Source organism: Crinia signifera, chromosome 6 (assembly GCF_055691185.1).
Source record: "Crinia signifera chromosome 6, ASM5569118v1, whole genome shotgun sequence".
Classification (NCBI taxonomy): Eukaryota; Metazoa; Chordata; class Amphibia; order Anura; family Myobatrachidae; genus Crinia; species Crinia signifera.
Window position 1 is genome coordinate 9898263 of NC_139222.1, and position 24277 is coordinate 9922539.

The 24277-nt window shown below is 42.9% G+C and overlaps 2 protein-coding genes across 5 annotated transcripts in view; both read right to left on the reverse strand.

Moving 5' to 3' along the window:
* LOC146009929 (uncharacterized) overlaps positions 1-24277 on the reverse strand; it is a 453438-nt gene that overhangs the window by 80875 nt on the left and 348286 nt on the right. The window lies entirely within an intron of this gene.
* LOC146009902 (NACHT, LRR and PYD domains-containing protein 12-like) overlaps positions 1-24277 on the reverse strand; it is a 99756-nt gene that overhangs the window by 10025 nt on the left and 65454 nt on the right. For all 3 annotated transcript variants that reach the window (XM_083150501.1, XM_083150499.1, XM_083150500.1), the window contains 3 exons: positions 20940-21110; positions 14537-14707; positions 3234-3404 (listed from right to left, as the gene is read on the reverse strand). In XM_083150501.1, the coding sequence (XP_083006627.1) occupies positions 3234-3404; positions 14537-14707; positions 20940-21110 (513 nt within the window). The remainder of the gene's footprint in view (positions 1-3233; positions 3405-14536; positions 14708-20939; positions 21111-24277) is intronic.

Below are 24277 nucleotides of genomic sequence, written 5' to 3' on the forward strand. Positions count from 1 at the left end.
ATCCTGGGCTCCACAATAAAAGCATAGGCTGAGGGATCTACGCCGCTGGCGCTCCTCATCAGACAACTGGGGACGAGGATGACTCAGGTACCTGTCCTTGCAGGGCACAGATGTAGATGCCACTGGAGTGCCCAGAATGTCATCAGAGGGTTTCACAGGCACTGAACTTAGAGTGGAAGGTACCGTGCCACTAGAAGGACTGCCTAGTAAGACGGTAATCACTGAAAACACCTTAGTCAGTAGCTCCTGCAACTGCTGCATTAAAAGGTGAAGAATCTTTAATTCCTCTGACACTGGTTCCACGGATATTGGAGGAGATGATCGAAGTCCATCCGCTGTAACAGAGTCTGTATGCTTTGTAAGATCAGAGCTTGGTTCTGCTCTTGCTTAAAGACCCTAGCAGACAGTTGCTCCCATAGCTCCTTTTTTGGGCCAGAGTATTCTGTCACGGTCTCAGGTACATTACGCTGGTCACCAGGCCAGGGGTGCGGAGTCTTACCACGCCATAGGTGTTCACCAGTGACCACTCCAGTTGGGATTTGGGCTTCGCTGCTATGGACATGCCGGTTGCGGTCCCCTGAGCAGATTCCCCATGTGGCACTGGTAACTCCTTGGAAACAGGTAGCATGGATTCAGGATTATGCGTAGTCATTTTAGCCGGGTCGTACACTGGTATGTCACGGAGCACAGTACACAAGGATCAGACAGGAGAATAGTCAGAAGACAAGCCAAGGTCATCCACTGGTAATCACTGGGCACAGTACACAAGTATCAGGCAGGAGAGTGGTCAAAAGGCAGGCTGAGGTCATACACAGGTAAACCACAGTTCAAGATACACAGGGATTAAGCCGAAGGATAGTCAGGAAACAAGCCGAAGTCAGTATCTGGTGATCAGGAACACAGTAAAGTACAAGGGACGCTGAAGCTGGTGTGAGCCTATACTCTGGCAGCCTCTGTCTGCCAGAGACTGCCTTTTTATAGGAAGCACAGGGAGCTAATTACTCACAGGTGCCCTAATCAATGAAGGCTGTGCATGGTCAGTTCACACTGAACTCTCCTGCAGGAGAGAGTTACCAGGTGTTGCAACTAATCAGCAGAGCTCAGATCACACAGAGCTGTCAGCAGCAATAGACAGAGCCAGCAGGATTTTACAAGCAGGTAACACTGAATACTTACATATTGTGACACCATGACATATTATTGAGACCCTAAAGGATTTGATTTCTCATTTCTAGTGAGAGTCCTATTCAGGGCTTAAAGTGGTCATGCAGAAGTGGGGGAACTTATTTATCTATGCCACCTAATTACCCCCCCCTCTCCTACCCCCATTAGGCAGAGACAGGGTCAGTGGTAGGGTTTTTGGCATCCCCCTGCAAACTAGAATACTTTTCTGTGAGAATTACTTTGCAGGGCCAATGTGGAGGTTAAAATGTTCCATCTCACCATCAGAGGTGGTGGAACTCAGTTCCACCCCATTCCCCATCATTTAAACCCTGGTCGTAATATAAGTTTCCCACGTGGTAAAAAAAGATTTCCACCTTCATTTCTTTCTCCAAAGAAACCTCCACCCAATCCACATGAATAGGTTGAAAAGTTTACATTTAAATAGGGATGGCATTGCTGTGGATATCCATTCATGAAGAATATTTTTTTGCATTAACACTTATATCTGTTAATAAGCATTTGCATCCTTTTTGTAACCTTAGCTCCTGCAGGGATAATTCCAAAAATTGCCCAAGCAGCATTGAAAGGCAGGTAGTTGACTAACTGGGTTTTAGCGTAACACTTAATTTGAAGCCAAAAGCCCCTAACAACTGGGCATGACCATAGACAGTGATATAAGTCTGCCAATTCCTCACCACATCTATAACACGTATGTGATGTAAACCTTCCCATCAAAAAGCTTCAGTGAGGTAATAGATAAGTTCTATGTAGAATATTGAGAAACATTTATCTGTACATAGATGAGGTGATCAATCCAAAGGAGACATTATAAGCCCACAAAAGGTCTTGATCAGTTAAATCGGGGAAGTTTTGAATCCAGTGAATTAGTCCTATTTTGGCAGAGTCATGATTCATATTAGTTCTGAAGCAATTATAATGACTGGTGGTTTTGCTAGCAATGAATCAATTTGGTTGTTCCAATCTATATCTATGAAGGAGCTGACTACTATGCGAATATAGTGTTTGTTTGCAGGAAGGTCATAGAGAAACCTGTTATGGAGGTGTATTTTTCTTCGGCTTGAAATGTGAAAGGTCTGCTTCTATTCATGTCTACCAGACACCCTATATGTGAATGCCAGTTGCATGCCAGATAAAGAATAGGTACCTGGCATTGCCATGCTGAAAATTTGGATTGTTGAGAAGTGGTAAAAATAAAGTTTTATATGGGTTCTAGTAATGTGCCAAATTTTCCTTGCATTCCATAACAGATTATCTTTTAAATGTTCTAAAATGTCTTGATCTTATGAATGAAGAAGTGAATCAAGTCTCCATTACCAAGGAATCCTCGCTGTAATGAAGTCTTGGTGTAAATTTCACTGTCCTGGATCCAATACGACAGGTATCGGAACATCAAAGCTCTGTTGTATAATTGTACATTTGCCCACTCCCCCATTTGTCTTAAGCTATTGCAATTTAAGCCAGCTGATTTTGTATTTCTTTTTGATCCAAATAAATTGTCTTAAAAATGTATTAATAGTTTTCAAGTCCTTTGTTGTGATAAATAAGGGGAGAGCTTGAATTAAATACACAAGCCTGTGAAAAGATATATTTTTTATTAAAACTGTCCTACCCAGGTAGGACAAGGGCAGATTTTTCCAACCTTCTAGTTTATCTATAATCTTTTTTATACCAGGTGTATTAGTTAACTCATAAAGATTTATCATTCGGCATGGAATGTGTACACCTTAGTTTAAAAAATGATCTATTGCCCAAGTTCTATTTAGGTTTGTTAACTGTCCCTTTTTAAACCCAGTCTGTAATGTAACAGTCAGGAGCTGATTGGCCGGTGATAAAGTACCAGGCATTTTATCACTTCTCTCCCTTATCACTGCTTCTTACATCTACCCCTCAGAATAATGCTCTCACTAAACATTTACCATTTCTTTATAATGTTTTTCCTCACGTTTTTCCCCATGCAAAATGGCTGTTTCAAAAAGATTACAGCAAAAATTAACTTTTCTATGGTCTATGGCTGGTACTGAGAGAACTTGTTCTGAGACAGATCTTACCTCAGATCCTGCAGGGCACAAGCCGGGTGTCTCAGTCCCTCACAAAGAAGCTTCAGTCCAGAGTCCCCAGGAGCATTCCATGAAAGGTCCAGTCTTTTCAGAGAGTGGTTGGTAGTCATAACAGAGCGGAGATCATCACAGCAGGAGGAGGTTAGACCACAGTCCTGTAACCTGATGGGAGATGAGGGATCTGGGTTAGTTTACACAGATAGCAATTTATTGGCATTTTCTAAGTGATTTCAATAAATCGTTTAGGAAATGCCCCTTAGACCAACTACTTAGAGACTCCAGACTACCCTCTCTTTCCCAAGCCCAAATAGAAAAAATAGACACAGATATAACAGCTGAGGAGGTGACCCAAGCAATATCTTCCCTTCAAACAAACAAATCCCCGGGGCCAGACGGATTTTCTGGGGAATATTATAAAATACTACAGCCAGATATTGTCCCGACACTGCTAGAACTATACCGAACCATCCATAAAACCCAACCCTTGTATCCTTCATTTAACGAGGCGTACACAACCCTAATCCCCAAACCTGGACGTGAACCCACAAAAATGGACTCATACCGCCCCATCACACTCTTAAATGTAGACTTTAAGTTATTATCTAAAATTATGGCAACTAGAATCCAATCCTTCTTTTCGGAAATCATCTCGCCCAACCAAATGGGGTTTGTCGCGGGATGACAATCTGTTATGGGTATACGCACTGCAATAGCCTCGGTAATTACCTCTAACCTCCACCCCAATGCCCCACATATGCTATTGAGCCTAGACGCCCACAAGGCATTTGATACTGTATCTTGGCCCTTCTTATTCCAAATATTATCAGCATACTCCTTTGGACCCCACTTTATAAATTTGATAAAATTCTTTTATAATACACCAAACACCTCCTTACTTATCAATGGAACTAGGAGTACGCCCATACAAATGTTTAGAGGGACTAGACAGGGATGCCCCCTCTCTCCGATCCTGTTTAACCTTTCTTTAGACCCCATACTTAGACTAATTGAATCCTGGCCCACCCTTCAAGGAATACGCCTAGGCAGTATGGAAATCAAAACAACTGCATTTGCGGATGACGTCCTCATTTACATAGCAAATCCAAAAACCTCCCTACGCCCCCTACTAAATCTCCTATGCAACTCAGGTGGACTATCAGGTTTCCAAATTAATTTGGAAAAATCTGAAATTCTATACCTAAAACAGGGGTTCACACGCCCCAAATGGGCAGCACAACTGCCCATGAAATGGGCAAAGGGCCGCCTGACTTATTTGGGCATAAGTTAAACAGGGTTGGTGTAGCGCTAGAGTTACCTGTGTGCGAAGGGGCTGCAGACCTAGAGTGGTCCAGACTCTGTTCACAAGTGGTTTGCAGATGGGGAGGTACTGCGCTCACCTTCTGGGTGTTGATATGGTGTGAACTAGATGCTATATGAGGCCCCAGATAAATATATGAATGACACTGTAATTGACTGATGCTTGGACACTAAGTGGTGACTACTGACACCTAAGCACAATGATGAGAGGAAAAAAAACAGATGTGTGCAATCACATTTATTTAGAAAAACGGGGAATAGGGATTGGGGCTGACCACCTTGCAACTTCCACTCAGTGAGTGGTGTCCGTTTGCAGGTGGATGTGGGGGCCACAGGTGGGGCAGCGATGTCCTGTGGTGGGTAGGGAACGGGTGGGCAGGTGGGTGAATGCAATAAAAAACAACAATGAATAGTCCCGAAAAAAGAGTCCAGAACCAATGCGGTATGAGGATGTCACCGGAGGTTGGCGTCCCAAGACACCCCAGTGGTGCATTCAGACATACCTTGAGTCTGCCGCTTGGCGGGTGTAAATGCAGGTAGCCGTTGATGAAGTAGCCGCTGGCGTCCTGTAGTCCCGGATCGGGGGTGCCAATAATGGAGCACGCTGCTGCAACAGTGCGCCGGCGACTGCCGGAGATGCGGGCCTGCGTCACCAGGAGCGCGACGCACTGGAGTGACGTGCGCTCGACTCACTAGGGAGGAGGCTTCGATGGATGTGTGAAGCTGGATGCTGTGGGTGGGCGTGTGTGTCCCAACGCGTTTCAGCCGATGTCCGGCCTTTTTCAAGGGTGTTGGTACTGTGATTAGGTACCGAATATAAGGGGAGGTTGGCTCCACCCCTATCGTTCTGATTGGCCGACATAGAAATCAGTATAATTGCAGTTGTGATCGTAACGGGGTTACTGTGTTGACTTTGCTGGCTATGTCGACTCTAGTGTTGAAAGGATAGTGGGCTGAGAATTTCATTGGTGTAAGGATATTGTTAATGGGGGATTATCCAGATTGGTTTACAGTTATGAAAAAGCGGATGAAAAAAAATATAATAAATATATGATGATGCCATTAAATAATGAATAGAGTGGGAAATGACTTGAAATGAAATAAAATCAAATAAAATAAAATAAGAATCGAATAAAATAAAATAAAATAAAATAAAATAATATTAGATCAAATAAAATGATATAGAATACGCTAAATTAGTTTAGACCAGAGTATGGTGTCAATTAAAGGATATATTGAAATAGGATTATTCTAAACTAGATGGAGATAATAGACGGTGGATTCAGACATATATATGATGGATGGCCTGAGGATGGTATTCACAGGGGTGCCTATTAAGAGTCCATGGGCAGGTAGGTATGTGTAAGGTGTTAAGAGTGCTCATAGTAACACCTTGACTTATGAGGGCACGAAGTAATGGGTGTTCCTATTGGTTACAGATGTCCATTGTGGAAGTCAATGTTTAAACCCCCAGGGTGTAGAGTTTTCAAATTAAAAATCCAAAAGAGCTCTCTTTTGTTCAGTAACTCAATGTAGTCTCCCCCTCTCCAATTTCTTGCGGGTGATTCTATGGCTGTGAACATGAGTCCCGCAGGATTGGAACCATGGGCCTGTTTAAAGTGCATGGATACGCTGTGTTTTTCGTAGCCTATTTTTATGTTACGTATGTGTTCATACATTCTAACTTTCAGTGCCCTGATTGTCCTCCCTACGTACTCTAGTCCGCAGGGGCATTTTAACAAGTAGATCACCCCTTTGGATTCGCATGAGAGATGTTGTCTATATTGGAAGGTACTGTTGGTGGTAAGTGATGTCCAGGTGTAGTGACTTTTGGTTGTCTTAGTGGTGAGGTTATTGCAGCCTGTGCACCTACCACATTGGAAGAAGCCTTTTGTGTCTGTAAGTCTTGTTTGTGTGATTTGTTTGGGTTTTATGTGGTTTTTCACTAGTCGCTGTCTCAGGTCTGGCGCTTTTCTGAATATCAGTGTGGGTTTCTCAGATAAGTGATGTTGTAAATCGTGGTCCTGTCTCAGTATGTGCCAATGTTTTTGGAGTATCCGTCGGAGTTGTTGGGAAGACTGGTTGAACTGTGTGATAAATGTGACATCTTGTGGTCCCTGTTTATTGTGGGTGTCGGTCTTAATCAGTGTTTTAGCCCTATCTAGTGTTGCTATCTCATGGTACGTGTACCATGAGATAGCAACACTAGATAGGGCTAAAACACTGATTAAGACCGACACCCACAATAAACAGGGACCACAAGATGTCACATTTATCACACAGTTCAACCAGTCTTCCCAACAACTCCGACGGATACTCCAAAAACATTGGCACATACTGAGACAGGACCACGATTTACAACATCACTTATCTGAGAAACCCACACTGATATTCAGAAAAGCGCCAGACCTGAGACAGCGACTAGTGAAAAACCACATAAAACCCAAACAAATCACACAAACAAGACTTACAGACACAAAAGGCTTCTTCCAATGTGGTAGGTGCACAGGCTGCAATAACCTCACCACTAAGACAACCAAAAGTCACTACACCTGGACATCACTTACCACCAACAGTACCTTCCAATATAGACAACATCTCTCATGCGAATCCAAAGGGGTGATCTACTTGTTAAAATGCCCCTGCGGACTAGAGTACGTAGGGAGGACAATCAGGGCAATGAAAGTTAGAATGTATGAACACATACGTAACATAAAAATAGGCTACGAAAAACACAGCGTATCCATGCACTTTAAACAGGCCCATGGTTCCAATCCTGCGGGACTCATGTTCACAGCCATAGAATCACCCGCAAGAAATTTGGAGAGGGGGAGACTACATTGAGTTACTGAACAAAAGAGAGCTCTTTTGGATTTTTAATCTGAAAACTCTACACCCTGGGGGTTTAAACATTGACTTCCACAATGGACATCTGTAACCAATAGGAACACCCATTACTTCGTGCCCTCATAAGTCAAGGTGTTACTATGAGCACTCTTAACACCTTACACATACCTACCTGCCCATGGACTCTTAATAGGCACCCCTGTGAATACCATCCTCAGGCCATCCATCATATATATGTCTGAATCCACCATCTATTATCTCCATCTAGTTTAGAATAATCCTATTTCAATATATCCTTTAATTGACACCATACTCTGGTCTAAACTAATTTAGCGTATTCTATATCATTTTATTTGATCTAATATTATTTTATTTTATTTTATTTTATTCGATTCTTATTTTATTTTATTTGATTTTATTTCATTTCAAGTCATTTCCCACTCTATTCATTATTTAATGGCATCATCATATATTTATTATATTTTTTTTCATCCGCTTTTTCATAACTGTAAACCAATCTGGATATTCCCCCATTAACAATATCCTTACACCAATGAAATTCTCAGCCCGCTATCCTTTCAATACTAGAGTCGACATAGCCAGCAAAGTCAACACAGTAACCCCGTTACGATCACAACTGCAATTATACTGATTTCTATGTCGGCCAATCAGAACGATAGGGGTGGAGCCAACCTCCCCTTATATTCGGTACCTAATCACAGTACCAACACCCTTGTAAAAGGCCGGACATCGGCTGAAACGCGTTGGGACACACACGCCCACCCACAGCATCCAGCTTCACACATCCATCGAAGCCTCCTCCCTAGTGAGTCGAGCGCACGTCACTCCAGTGTGTCGCGCTCCTGGTGACGCAGGCCCGCATCTCCGGCAGTCGCCGGCGCACTGTTGCAGCAGCGTGCTCCATTATTGGCACCCCCGATCCGGGACTACAGGACGCCAGCGGCTACTTCATCAACGGCTACCTGCATTTACACCCGCCAAGCGGCAGACTCAAGGTATGTCTGGATGCACCACTGGGGTGTCTTGGGACGCCAACCTCCGGTGACATCCTCATACCGCATTGGTTCTGGACTCTTTTTTCGGGACTATTCATTGTTGTTTTTTATTGCATTCACCCACCTGCCCACCCGTTCCCTACCCACCACAGGACATCGCTGCCCCACCTGTGGCCCCCACATCCACCTGCAAACGGACACCACTCACTGAGTGGAAGTTGCAAGGTGGTCAGCCCCAATCCCTATTCCCCGTTTTTCTAAATAAATGTGATTGCACACATCTGTTTTTTTTCCTCTCATCATTGTGCTTAGGTGTCAGTAGTCACCACTTAGTGTCCAAGCATCAGTCAATTACAGTGTCATTCATATATTTATCTGGGGCCTCATATAGCATCTAGTTCACACCATATCAACACCCAGAAGGTGAGCGCAGTACCTCCCCATCTGCAAAATTATTTGGGCATAACCCTACCCAAAAACATGCAAAACTTATATGCCTATAATATAAGCAAAACTATCGAAAACCTCACTAGGGATCTAAATAGAATGGGCCATCTCCAGTTATCCTATCTGGGCAGGGCGAACCTCCTGCGAATGATATACTTTCCCAAGCTTCTATACCAAATCCAGGTCTTACCACTTTTACTCACTAAATCCGATATCCTTACTATAACTAAACTGTTCCGAACCTTCATCTGGAACAAGGGGAGAGCAAGAATCGGAATGATTAAATTGACACAACCCAAATGGAATGGCGGGATTAATTTCCCAGACATAGCAATATATAATCAAGCGGTGGTATTTAGATACCTTAAAGACTGGATACTAACTAACCACACTTATGCTAACACGGCCCTGGAACAGCACTTTTTACCCCACACCTCACTAACTGCCTTTCTGCACCTAGAAGACAGAGACATACCCCCGGAAGTACACCTCAATCCTCTCCTAATGTCTGTCCGTAAGTTATGGCTTACCTTGCGCCACTCATTCCACTTGAACCTACAACATACGATACACCTACCCTTCGTAAGAAACCCTCAATTTCATGATGGTAATGCCCCACCCCTCTTCACAAATTGGAGAAACGCAGGACTACACAAAGTTGGACAGTTGATAGACTCCCACACTCACAAACCACTTCCTTTTTTAGAAGCCTCTAAGAACTATCCAATAATAACCGCACTTAACTTAAACTTTATCCAAGCCCAATCGTACGCAGACAAAATCTCTAAACTCATCCCAGAAAAAGACTGGAACAACGATCTCGACAATGTACTCCTGGCTCCTCCCTTACCTAAAAAAGCGATCTCTACTTATTACAAATTCCTCCGAAAAACCATAGATTACTCATCACAAAAAACAGGCCTCAACCAATGGCTAGAACACTTCCCCTCCCTCACAACAGATATCTTGCTAAAAACCCTGGAGACTTCAATCACGATATTCCCAATGGCTAAATTCACGGAAATGTATCTAAACATTTTCCATCGAGCATACATCTCTCCTTCACGAGGGTTCCAAATGCAAGTGTGGATCCAGAACTCCCCTCCAGCCTTGGCAATGTTCAGGGATAAACTGTTTTTTATTTTTCACATGGACTGGTTGGAGGCCTCCCTCCAAAAAGACTCATGTACAAAACAGTTCTTTGCTACCTGGAACAGTTATATGGAAACCCTACCTACATCGACTAAACAAACTCTCCACCAATGCTTCCAAAATACCCGCTGGTACGAAGAACAAAGGTTACTCAATAACCCCCCGCTAGTCCTGGACTAACCTACTAACTCCCTTTGCTACAATTATTGTTTTGACCACATGCTACAAATATGGGAAATTTTATTGATACTATGTAACTCCTCTCTGTATATTTGAATTTTTGAATTTTTGATTGACTCTCTTGCTTGAGAGTGCAGTAATGCAATCTGTGTTGTTTTGATGCTTTGACTCAATAAAAAAGTTTTGAAAAAAGAAAATGCCCCTACGTCGCTTTGTGTGTGGGGGCCATAGTGATAGCAATGCATTGCCCCATGCATCGCTATCGCCCAGCAATTAATATCCAGCATGCTGGATTTAAATCCCCTAATTACAGTTGTCAGGGCCAGTGTTCGCAGCAGAGAACACTAGCCCTGACAGATCGCTCACCACACAATGCTGACACATTGCTGTGTGCCGACTGTTCTGAGCAACTTAGCATCACTCAAAATGCTCAGCTGCATCTCCCCATTTGTAGGCCCCATAACTCAGAATACTGCAGTTCCTAAAATCCATAGTGGTGACTGCAAAATGGAGCTATTTTAATATTTGATCTCTAATTGGTAACAGCTTCTACGGGAGATATTAGCAGGTGTACATGTAGGATGCAGCTATAGGAGTGCATAGAAAAACCACCCAGCATCCTCTGTATAACCAAAGTTATGACCATAAAAATTTAGCCTGGCCTAATGTCAGTGACCATGTTCTGTCCCACATTATCCAATCTGCTCTGAGTGGAGACCTGGAGGGTTGCTGCACTGGGGAGGAAGAGGAGGCTGTTTGCCTCCATTTCCCTCCCGGTGGTTTCCCCTTATGGTGGGTCCAGCAGCAGGAGCGGGCTTCAGTGCGGCGGTGAAAGGGGGTCCCAGGCCTGGAGGAATTCGCATCTAAGAGGATCCAAGTTCATTCATTGAGACTGCAGTATTTTGAATGGCACGTCTAGCGTGAGCCAATCAGGACTTGACACTGCAGAGCGGAGAGCTTTGTCCATCAGCAGAGAGGTAGCACAGAAGAGCTCCTGAAGATGGATTAGAGTCAGAAGTGATGAAAATGGTTGTGGAACTTTGATGGAAGACTGAAGACACCAACTCAACTGAGGACCAGAGAGGAGAACAGTGGGGGAAAGCAAAAGAGATTAATGAAGCTCCCTGCTGTTCCCTCTTCCAATGACTCTGATAGGAGGTCTTGGGCCACCACCTTGACTTAGCCCCCTAGACCACCAGGATTTTGGTGCTAGGCCCATGGGGGATAAGTCAGGCCCTCCCAGCCTGGGCCACATCAGTCAGGCCCTTCTGGTCTTTGCTTCCATCCAGGCCTGAGGCCTGTGCCCTATAAACCAGGCCTTTAGGCTTGTGTCCATTTCAGGTCTCAGGCCTGTGTCCCATACACTGGGCCTCCTTTAGGCCTGTGATCCATTTCAGGCCCCTCGGCCTCTGCCTCATTTCAAGCACTCATGGCCTTTGACCTATTTCAGGCCTTAAGCCTAAGCCTTATAACCAGGTATTCTTAGGCCTGTACCTTATAACAGGGCCTCCTTAGGCCTGTGCCTCATAACCAGACCTCCTAAGGCTGGTGCATCGTAACCAGGCCTCCTAAGGCCTGTGCCCCATAACCATGCTTACTAAGTTATGTGCCCATTTGCAGCCCTAAACAAGGCCTGTGCCCTAATATGGTAATGGGGGGTGATACACACCAACTCCTGCAGGGTCTTGGTACTAGGATCAGTGGACTTTGTGGCAGCTCTTCCTGGATCCAGGTTGGTTGGTTCCACTCCACACAACCACCCCACCTTCTTCCCTTGGGATGGACGTCTGTCCAGCCAGATAGTGTGCTAGTGTTCATACATCCAGATGTTTTTATTCTAAGGGGATCTGTTTTATGCACACATTTATTATTGTGTGGTCACATGATGTTATCTACATCTCAGCCTGTTCTCTATATAAACAGTTAGGATATGAGTCAGCCTAGTTAATTATGTTAATAGGGTAAGTTAGTTGTTAGCCCTAGTTAGAGTTAAAATAGTGTACAGAGGCTGTTGTCTTCCCATTTGTAGGGGCAGAGAGACTCTCCCAGCAACGTGACCAGAATAGTCAGAGTAAGTATATCTGTGTGTTTGATTGTCTCTGAACACCTGTACAGTGGTTAACACAGACTAGTGAACCCCAAAAAGTACACCTCAGCAGAAGAGTATGAATAGGTGATAACTGGGTTGCTGAGGCTTTATGCCTGTGATGACTTGCACCTAAGTGGTGAAGTCTGCAGCAACCTATGACTGCCAATGGCATTCATGCTTTACAGCTTGCATTTTCATTCGTACTATCGCAATTCCCCACCATGTATTAGTCTTCCAAGAAGGAAACCAGGACTCATCATTTAGGCTCATGTGGACTGGTGAGTACCACCCAAGGGTGTGACATTAGTTATGCACCTTCACATTGCATCTAACATGTCTGCCGCTGTGTGGATCCTGCTCATAGAATCGAGTCATCTGTTGCTCTTGCTATGTGTAATAGTTGTGACAGAGTGCCCCCCCCCCAACTATCACGACCATGGGACACTGCAGTCTGCAGGTGTTACTTTCCCAACACAATAGTGATGGTTGGGGGTTCACAAAGTGCTGTATGGGCCCTGATTTCCACTACATCTCCCTTCCCAGATACATCAAGGTCTTATGGAAGGAGAAGATAGTGATCTGTTCTCCTGACATCCACCTCCCGAAACTAGCCCCTTCTGTACCCCTTTATCTCAAATCATCTCACAGCTGCAGCGTATACATTTCTGGTATTGTTACATGAGCATGATGACTGAGCAGGTCTAATTCCTATTCACCAGAATGTATAATATAACTGGTAATAATTGACTAATAATTTATACAGTACATTTAGCTCCATAAACTATACACCGATAACATGAGAACACCCGGCAGCTATTTCCTGTGTCTGTTGTGGAAGTCGAAATTGCAGCTCTACGCCATTAAGGTATTACGACCGCCCTCTGCGCAATTCCATGACACCATTTGCGTCTTATAAACTTAAACATAACTACCAGGGTTGGACATGAAACATTAATGGTTAATTCTTAAAGATATGTTCCCTTTTGTCTTTCTCTATTTGCGTGAAACTCTCTGAATAAACCCTTGTTTTGTTTTGATTTAACTTGTTACAATTGCTGTCAACAGCCGCAAAGGTCAGTAAAGTGAAACAATCACTATATATGACCTTACAGATACCAAGTCTGTGTTGTATGATGAATCAGTGTGCTTAAGAAACAATGGTTATAATTCCAGCTCATACCAGTTCCCAGTTCCACCTCACCCCAAGAACAAAGACAAAGAATCAAGCATGGTCTGATGAGATTCCCATTTACAGGAAGACGTCCCTGTGAAGCTGAGAGCCAATGAAGAGTTGCCCAGGCCCCTTTCTTGTACCAAATGATCATCCAATCTGACCCCAAACCCCTTTGCTTTAAAAGCCTAAGCGCGGGACCCAAGAGACACATGTGTGATCTAGCCAGAACACATATCCCAAGCGCTTGGGAGATTCTTATCTGGCCGTGATCACTGCTTCCTCTTGACGGTAATTGCTGTTCCTTATTTATGCCAGTTCTTCTGTGTGAGCGGTACTCGCATTTATATCTAGTGTAGTTATGTCTCTATTCCATGTATAATCTGTATTGTACTATTTTATGGTTTATATATATATATATATGTATTGTTTGCTACACTGTATCCCCCCTTCGTCTACTTTAGACTTCAATATATAAGGAACGGGGTCAGATCCGTGATCTCCATTTAACCAATGTCTGAGAGTATTATTTCTTTATAATCAACACTAGCGTCTCGGACGCATTATCAGCTGTAATCGTAATCAGTGTGTGATACGATAGATGGAATTGGTGAGCTGATCGTGTACTTAAGGTTATAAAGAGATATTCATTGCACAAACTCTCAACGAGAGTCTCAGTCGCAGACGCTTCTGCATAGCACGTTTAGTTAGCTGTGTGGCTGCATTGATCACACAGTATACAGTGTAAAAGCTTATTTCTTGTACTGCAGAGAAATGGTTAATCTTGTAAGAAAATCTGTACCTAGAGTCAGCAGCGTTTATTCATATGCAAATGTGATTTACAACCATTCCCATTGTCTGTGAATGGGGGAACTTTTACACACTGAACTAACCATTGCTGAAATCACAGTGGCAACCAGAAGTTGCTAGGGGTAACTGGTTGCATGGTTTAAATGGTAACGCATACAGTATAATTATAATCTTATCCACTGGTTTATTAAATTATTGTTTTTAATACTGTGCCTGTATGGTCTATGGCTAGTACTGAAAGAACTTGTACTGAGACAGATCTTACCTTAGCTCCTGCAGGGCACAGGCCGGGTGTCTCAGTCCCTCACACAGAAGCTTCACTCCAGAGTCCCCCAGAGCATTCCGTGACAGGTCCAGTCTGGTCAGAGAGTGGAGTGTAGGAATGACAGGGCGGAGATCATCACAGCAGGAAGAGGTCAGATCACAGTCCTCTAACCTGATGGGAGATTAGGGATCTACATTAGTTTAGTACATTTAGTCTCACACTCAGCAGGACCCTTTCACTAAACATTTGCCATTTTCTTTCAAATGTTTTTACTAATGCAAAATGACTGTTTCCAAATGATTACAGTGAAAATCTAAGTAATGAAATCTTTAAAGCTTCAATCATTAGATATCAGAGATCTCTCCAGCATTACACAAACCAAAGCCATGTACACACGGCTTGACCTGGTGGCCATCAATGCCACCATTGCCATTGATAAGCATTGCATTGCTTTCTATTTGGAAGATTGAAGCAGAAATACTGTAGACTTGCCAGGCAATTATATTTCTGCTTTCGATCCTGATACCACGGGGCTGCATATCGGGATCAAATCTGCATTGAAGGCAGCTAACACGGTTCATTTCAGTGTCATTTTCAACTTGATTTGGACTATGTAGTCCAAATCGAATTTAAAATGAATCTGAATCAACCCGTGTGTACACAGCATTACTCAGAATACTGTAGATCCTATCATTCATATTGATGACTGCAATATTTATTTTACCTTTTCTATCAGAACTCCAATTGCTGACCACATCTGCGGGTGGCATTATCAGGTATAGGATACAGCTATAGTAACACATAGATGTACCGCCCAGTGTCTGTGTAAGCAGGTTCTTGTCACTCTGGGCCTGTCCCACATTCCCCAAGCTGCCTCCAACATGTCTGTCACTGTGTGTAATAGCGGTGACTCCCCCCCCAACATTTCCCCACCATTGGACACTGCAGCCTGCAGGTGGGACTATCCCAACACAATATTGATGGTTGGGGGTATGCATAGTGCAGGTGCCACACAAAGAATGCCATGTAACCCTGTACAGGAGAAATCTATAAGTGATTCCATAAAACTCGCACTAGGAATGAACCAATGTGTCATATTATAAGGATAGTATGAGCCCTGATTCCTTCTCCTTAAAATAAGAAATAAAAATAATTCAAAATACTAAAACTGAATACATAGATATATATAGAGATGTGCTGACCACTTCAAAAAAGTATCCCAATAAAGACAGGTAGAACCCATATACAATTGCCCTTATTCAGATCTGATTGCAGTACATATTTGACAAAACCATGTGCACTGCAGGTGGGGCAGATGTAACATGTGCAAAGAGAGTTAGATTTGTGTGAGCTATTTTGTATCTGTGCAGGGTAAATATTAGCTGCATTATTTTTACACTGCAATTTAGATTTAAGTTTCAACACACCCCACTGAAATTTAACTTGATGTGCAATGGAAATCATGAGGCATATATGAACATTCAGATAATTGTTTGTCGAATCATCAATACCACTCAAAACACAGAATAAAAAATCACACAGAAGAGTCAAAAGTAAAAAGTCTCATGCCATTTAGACCCGATTTTATCAACTTTAGAGCTTTGTGCTTTTTATGCACGTCTTGCATGAGAAATGGATTCATTCACCAAGTTAGAAATTTGAGTGAAATTAGGGCCTCTAGAATCTATCCACAGTCTAGCAATACACACTTTAGCAAGAGCACAAATATTAGTAATAGATTGCATCTCCCATTATTTAGCAACTCAATTTTAGCAGCCCCAATAATACACATTTTAGGAATAAGTATTGACAAAGTTACTCTGGTGACTACCAAATCAGATTTAACCTGAGATCAAAACGACTCTATGATGGGACAGGCTCTTTTGAGATGCCAGAAAGTACCAGTGTCATCATTACATTTACAAACTTAACCAACCTACAGACGGAGCCATCCTCATTTAGCCATCTCTGGATAGCCATGGTGAGATATGGCTATCCAAGGCCTAGTGTTCTCAGTTGAAATACAATAAATATAACAATACAGTAGGAGATTAGCAGAGTAATCCCATTACTCCCTTAATCCTATTAAAGGGCTAGATGAGGATGGCTCCATCTGTACCTTTATTTGGTGAAAGGACTTAAGAGTACTATAACAATAAACCTAACTCAATGTCACTATATTTCTGGAGATACATTCCACCCGCCCAAGTCTTTAATTTAGGAAGAGAGCACCAGAGGGGAGTGTCCAGATCAATAGCGTCAAATTTAAACAAAACTTGCAGGGCCTTCCTAATCTAAACAGCCTGTACGATTATTGGAGGAGAGTGAGGAAAGGTGTTCCCACTCATTAACAGCTGTAATGGAGAATAACCCAGGTTTACACAATTAGGAAATCCTACATGCAAAGGCTCAACACTATCATCCTGTAACCAGAGCCTGATATGGGACAACTGAGTAGCATAGTAGTAGAGCTGCAGATTAAGGAGTGACATCAAGACAGATTCTAGGTCTCTTATCAGCCCTTATCAAAGACAACAAGACACTGTTAATTTTCCTAAACAGGGAAGGAAGAATATACATTGGGGTTTGTAAAAGAATGTATAAAAGCTTTGGCTGGACTATCATTTCCACAAGACTAACCATACCCGCCACTGTGAGCGGAAGCTTATTCCACACTCTGGCTTTGCTATTGATGTGCTAAAAGATCGGGTGAAGATATAGAGTATGCAACTGAGGTGCAAAAATGTTAATATGTTTTTGTAATATTCAATGGATATGTCCTCATTGCCAGGAGCCTTGCCACCCGGAAAGGAAGCAATAGCTGTCATAACTGCCTCCAAAGTTATAGGAGCATCCAAACTACCAGCATCCTCAGGGGTAAGCCTAGAGAGAGCAATAGAAGCTAAATAATGTATAATATCATCTGGAGAAAATTGTGAGATTTATAGATATCTTCATAGAAGGAACTCAGCCTCTAATTTATTTTCAGTGTTCTTAAAAAACAGTTTGAGATAAGCAATGCATTTAATAAGTGTACCCCGCATATAACTTTCAAATGAATCCCACGCAATCACAAAATATGCAAAACCCACAATATCAGAGAACTAACCCTCCTGAAAACTCCCCAAGTCAGAGTTAGGCTTTAATTGAAGTAGCCATGACCGATTAAGCTTCCAATACAACTGACCACTCTGGCTCTCGACCAACATGGACAATAATGGTCAGAAACCCCTCTAGCCTCATAATGCATGTCAGTTATTCTAGGAAGGAGAGCAGGTGAGACAAATGCTAAGTCAATTCTTGAGAATGAGCCATATGTCCTGGGAAAAAAAACAGGAAAACTGTTGCACCGTAGGGTGATGGGATATCCAAACATCAATCCAACCCAACCAATCAATAAAGCTAGCAAACCCAGACAAGCTGCTATGTGACATAGTTATATGAGTGGGATTCCATTCACCCAAATTCCAATCCATTAGATTATTAAAGTCACCAACAAAATGACAGGGGTACAATTAGAGGAAACAATACCAGGAGCTTTTTTTAAAAGATCATAAGAGAATGAGGATGAACATACACTGCAAAATAAAATAGGACTGGGAGTATAGTCTGCAGTCCAAAAACATAAAACAGAAATAAGTGTCAGACTTAACAGATTTCAACTCAATTGTCTTTTTAATCAAAATGGTCACCTACATGGACTGAGAAGGTGAGGCATGATACACCCACCCAATCCAAGGTTTACAGAGGGACAATATCTTATTACTGTACCTTCGAAATGGGTTTCCAATAAACAAACCACATCAGAGTCATATTTTTTTTAAAGATTCAACACCAAAGAGTGTTTCACTCGATCATTGAGGCCTAACATTCCATGCCAAAAACCTAAAGAAGACATGAATATAGCAGTCTAACATAGATATTCAGAAGATCAGTGTTGTAGTGGCCAGACTCCAGCAGCATCGGCAAAACCACCATCCCGGGAATAAGCAAAGTGCAAAGGATACTATCAGTACATAAATAGTACATAACCAGCGCACAGATAAAAAAGGGAAAAGAACCCTGTAAATATAACACATAGAAACCTGCGAACCCCCACCCCGTATAACCCCCAAACAGTGGCATACTTAATTCCCAAACAGAAAAACCAACTACTCTAACACTCTAAAGTCCTACTACAATTAAGTAGTATACAGGGCTATTACTATTGTACAAGCACCAAGATAAGGTGGTTTCCTGGCCAAAACACAGAGATTTATATGTTAACCTGCAACAGTAATACCACAACAGTCAACCCATAATAGTAAAAGAGCACAGAAAGGAGCATTATTAGTCAGACCAAGCATAAACATAAACAAAAAAAACATAAATATAAACATAAACAAAAAGACATAAACGAAAATACCGAGAAACTGAAGGATTCATTTAAGTCAAGCTATCAATCAATCTGGAGCCATTTGACAACTGCCTGGGGCAGGACAATCTAGCCGCCTCCTTAGGAGAGCTGAAGACCTTCCACTACCACGCAGAGTTTTGATGGAAATATCATAGAGTATGATAGATTAAGATCATAATGCCTGCGTTTAATTGGCAGGAATTGTGCTCTGTCTTTTTGGACATCCATGGCAAAATCTGAAAAGCAGATATTCTCACCCTGTTGCGAGTTAGAGGGCCTTTAGTGCGACCCAGCCAAAGAACCTAATCTCTGTCCTTACAATGCAGAAATTTCGCAATAAATGTACCCGGAGGGGCACCAGGAGGTAGCGGCCGAAGAGGGACTATACTGTATGTGCCCTCTCCACTGCAAACTGGGAAGTGAAAGAGTCTTTACTATACACCTCTTCCACATCTCCAGAAAGTGTTCAGGTTAATTACTCTCTTCATTTTCAGGCAGGCCAACAAAGCAAACATTATTTCTGCATAATCTTCCCTCCATATCCAATAGCTTAGATTGTATCCTGGATATTTAATTAGACATGAAAGACATTGATTGCTTAATAGGGCCAAATGAATCCTCATTGGTGAGGACACAGGTTTCCACCTCCCCAACCCTTTCACAAATATGCTGCACATCTTGGCGCAACAGGAAGAGGTCACTCTGTACCACTTCAATTTTGTCAAACATGCATTTTTGACACCCAGTTATAGCTTCCAGCACTTGTTGCAGAGATGGCTGTGGGGCTGCGGCATGTGAACCAGAGTCTGGTACAGGCTGTGAGCCAGATTGCAGAACTACAAGTCCCAGCATGATGGCACCTCATGTATATAGGGTGTGCATTCTAAGATCCCCCCCCATAAGCCAGATTGAACAGGCTGTTCAGGAACAGGTGGGGAGGTGACTGTTTGCACAGATGTGGTCCTGGCATATTTATCCAACCTAGCAGTGACAGAATTATGGTGATTTTCCCACATTGCAGAGCAGGATAAGAGAACGTTGCACAATGCACCCTAAATAAATAGGAGTATGACCCAAGCAAAAGGGATCACAGTCACTAAAGACATTCAGTGTGTGTAGGGAGGATAATCACTCTGACAGTGAGGTATAATTCAAGATATAATGAATATAAGTATAGCAAGGCTCTCCAAACCCAGGCAAAATGGCTGCCCAGTACAGCAGACCCTCCAAGATGGCCACCACTCAGCTAGGCTATGCCCCCTTATGTTTATATATATATATATATATATATATATATATATATTAGTGACCTATTGTGAAAGTGTTAATGAAGGGGAAGATAGGTAGGCGCTCCTTTATCCTGTGCTGCTATCACTGGGAGGAGGAGTACTCAGGATGACTGACATGCAGAGAACACCAAGCTGTGGTCCTGCGAGCATGCACCTGAGGTCACTGGAGATCAGTTTGCCCAAAAGAAGGGGCTGGATGGACTCAGGCTGGTGGAACCGGCAGTTACAGTCCACACAGCTGGGCTCCAGAGACAGCAAGCAGGGAGATGAGCAGGGTCAGAGGAAGTGCTGCAGGGTCAGGATGGGTAGATATGAGCTGGAGAGCACAACAGACTCACATCATACACCCTTGCAACCTGCCACACCCCCTTTATTTTGCCCTTTATCTCAATAATCTCACAACTGCAGCACAGCCATTTCTAGTATTGTTACATGAGCATGAAGATCAGAGCAGGTCTAATTCCTAGTCAACAGAATGTATACTATCACTACTATCACTGGTAATAATTGGATAATAACTTATACAACATGTTGTTCTTAAGGGAAAACATTGTATTAAAACAAAGCAATGGTTGTACTGTATGTTAACAATGAATAGAATAATAGCTCCATAAACTATACTCAGATAACTAAGAACATCCAGCAGCTATTTCATGTGTCTGTGCCTTGTATTGTCTATGGCTAGTACTGAGAGAACTTTTAATGAGATTGATCTTACCTCAACTCCTGCAGGGCACAGGCCGGGTGTCTCAGTCCCTCACACAGAAGCTTCACTCCAGAGTCCCCCAGAGCATTCCGTGACAGGTCCAGGATGATCAAAGAGCGGAGTGTAGGAATAATAGAATGGAGATCATCACAGCAGGAGGAGGTCAGAGCACAGCCCAGTAACCTGATGGGAGAAGAGGGATCTACATTAGTTTATTACTTATAATTGTATTCTCACACTCAGCATGATGCTATCACTAAACATTTAACATTTTCTTTATGTGTTTCCTCATGCAAAATGGCTGTTTCAAAATGAATGAGGCAAAATAATGAAACATTTTAACACTAGCATATTGCATTAGATATCAGAGATCTCTTTTGTATTATGCAACCTAACTCAGGATATTGAAGATCCTATAATCCTTAATGGTTACTGCAAAGTAGAGCTATTTATTTTGCCCATGTTCTTGTCACTCTGGGCCTTTAGGTTCCCGGTCTGCTCTTTTGGAGCTTTTGGATCTTGTGGACACTCACTGTCTGAAGTGGAAGATTATATTCCTACCCTCGCATTGGCCCAGTGGTTGTCAGACTGGAGTGTATTGTCTTTGCCCTTTCTGATTTCACAAACAGGTCAGGCTGTTCTCTGGTCTTGATTAGGTTACCTATTCATTGTTTTATGTAAGTTACACCAGGAGATTGTGTTATACCCCTCCCTGGAGGAGGCTTCTATGTATTTGTTGAGTTGTGTCCAGATTTATTTAGGCAGGACCAGAGATTTCCACAGGTCAGAATGTTAGTTCTGTATGATTTTTACAAACAGGGCCGGCTTTGGAAAACATTGGCCAGCTTAGCTTCTCTATCTGCCATGCCAATTCAGTAGCAGATTTTCCTGCCCCTGCCATCAGTGAGAGTCTTGTGAATAGCTCAATATGGGGCTTCTGCAGAGAAGCTTTGTACACATAAGCAGGATAAAGACTAGGTGATGGACTGGTAGAAAATCCAGCAGTCGGGAAGCATATAAACAGGAACAGCACAGGTTACTAATTCCTGGACAGGGACCAGCAACAAGGTATGCACAAACACAAACTATAACCAGCAGGGAGAGTCTGGCCTGACTGCAATATAACAGAACCTCCCACCAATTAGGAGCCAGCAAGAGGAGGCAGGTCACTAACAAGTAAAGCAAATGCAACTGCAGCATTGCACATCTCCTGCAACTGGATCTGCTAGGTAACCAGGGACAAACCAAGAGTCCAGTGTTTAGGTTGTCTAGCATGCGGTAGCAATCATTGGCTTTTTTTTTTTTAGAACAGCTACAATAGGATACCATCATTTTCAGAGGGTGGTATCTGCAGGGTTATTATTGACAAATGAGGCAGCATCACTTTCCACATAAAAACCTATGAACGATGTAGGAATTGCAGCAGGTATCAGAGAAACTTGCCGCAGTGCTTCCTTCATACATAAGGGGGGATACTTAATATTAGTTGGGGGGCAACTATGTATTGATAAATGGGCCCTTGTGAGAGAACAAAACCCTCATCTCACTTCAGGTGTGTAACACTTAGCAGCTCACATAAATTGGTACTGTTTTCACTTTGGGGGTTATTCAGATCTGATCGCTGGGCTTTTAATTATCAGCGCCCTATGATCAGATAGCCAGTGTAGGTGAGACCAATATATTGTGTCATATGCAGATGTTTATTTGATTAAGGAGGGTTTAAATACTGTTAATTAGTGAAAAGAAAAAGGCTATGGGAGGTGCAATAGTCATACAGACCACACATACATATAAGCAAGAAATATATTGCCAATTAGCTGATGAAACAATCAAACACCCCACTGATCTGATGAGCAGGTATAAAGCAGATTTATTTATAAGTGTTTTTCACTAGCTAGTGAGCACAATAATATAAAATATATAATATATATAATTGAGAAATAAAAATAAAATAAAAATTTAGAAGGTGGGGATTGCACTAAACACACTGGACAGACAACATAAAACATATATGATCTATGGATGTTATTTGTCCATATACAGAGAGAGCATGACTCTTCATTGCAGGGGCTGGCGATTCCATCACCAGCCTCCGTCAGCTGTCAGAAGGGGGCTCAAGCATGAGATTCTTGCACGCCTCATTCTGATGGAGCTCCCCACCACCCTCTGCCGCCTCCCCCCCACTGCCAACACCGATCCCCACAGCTGCACTGAACCCCCTAACCCTGTCCATTTCTCTGAAGTGGAGAGGAGCAGGGTGACGCCGCCCAGCCGCTGAGTGATTGGGACGCGGGTGCGTGTGAGATGCACAAGCGTCCCAGTCTGGTGGAGTCCCTCTCTGCCAGCAGGGAGGTTCTGGCGAGTGCTGAGAGGGAATAAGAGGGGCTCCATCTGTAGGTGCACTACACAAACAGTTTTTATTGCACACTGCTATAACTGTTACAGTTAGAAGTGATATCCCTATAAGTATAATGGGGAGAGATAAAAGCTCCTCCCTAAGTTCCTCAATGCCAAAACACTGTGCTTAGCACCTCCATAGAGTTTTTTCGGTACTTATGTATTATCTGGGCTGCCGATTTTTTGATTGTATGCCTTAACTTAAGTCATACAATCAGATGCGATGCGACCATATTGCATGCGATGCAATGCGATGACCCGATTTTTCCATAGGATTCAATGTTATCCAAGTGGGCATGGAGTTGGATATAAACCTGTGGCGAGCGTAGCGTGCCACCAAGCCCGAAGCGTGGCGAGCGAAGCGAGCCCCGCGAGGGGACGTAGTCTGTGTCCCCTCGCGGGGCTCGCTACGCTCGCCACGCTTCGGGCTCGGTGGCTCGCTACGCTCGCCACAGGTTTATATCCAACTCCATGCCCACTTGGATAGTAGGGGTATGAAAAGGACCCCTTTTCCCATTGAATTCCATGTTAAAATGGACTCAGTCCATTTTAACATTGAATCCTATGGAAAAATCGGGTCCATCGCATCGCATGCGATATGGTCGGCTGCGATGTGATGGATTTCAAAATCGGCAGCCCAGTTACTACATAAGTACCGTTTTTTTCTATTTGAATACTAAGTAGCACTTGCATACTCAATAGCACTTTGTGTACTAAATAGCACAAACAGCTTTTATTGTACTGTGCTGTAACAGTTACAGCTATAAGTGATATCTTTATTATTATAATGGGGAGAGATAAAATCTCCTCCCTAAGTTCATGTATGCAAAAACACTGTGTTTAGCCCCTCTATACAGTATTTCCTATTTGCGGTACTTAGTAGTAATGAGCTAGGTGGAGAATTGGAGGGGACCCTACCTATGGTTGCTTGCTGCTTCCCTCCCTGATGTCCT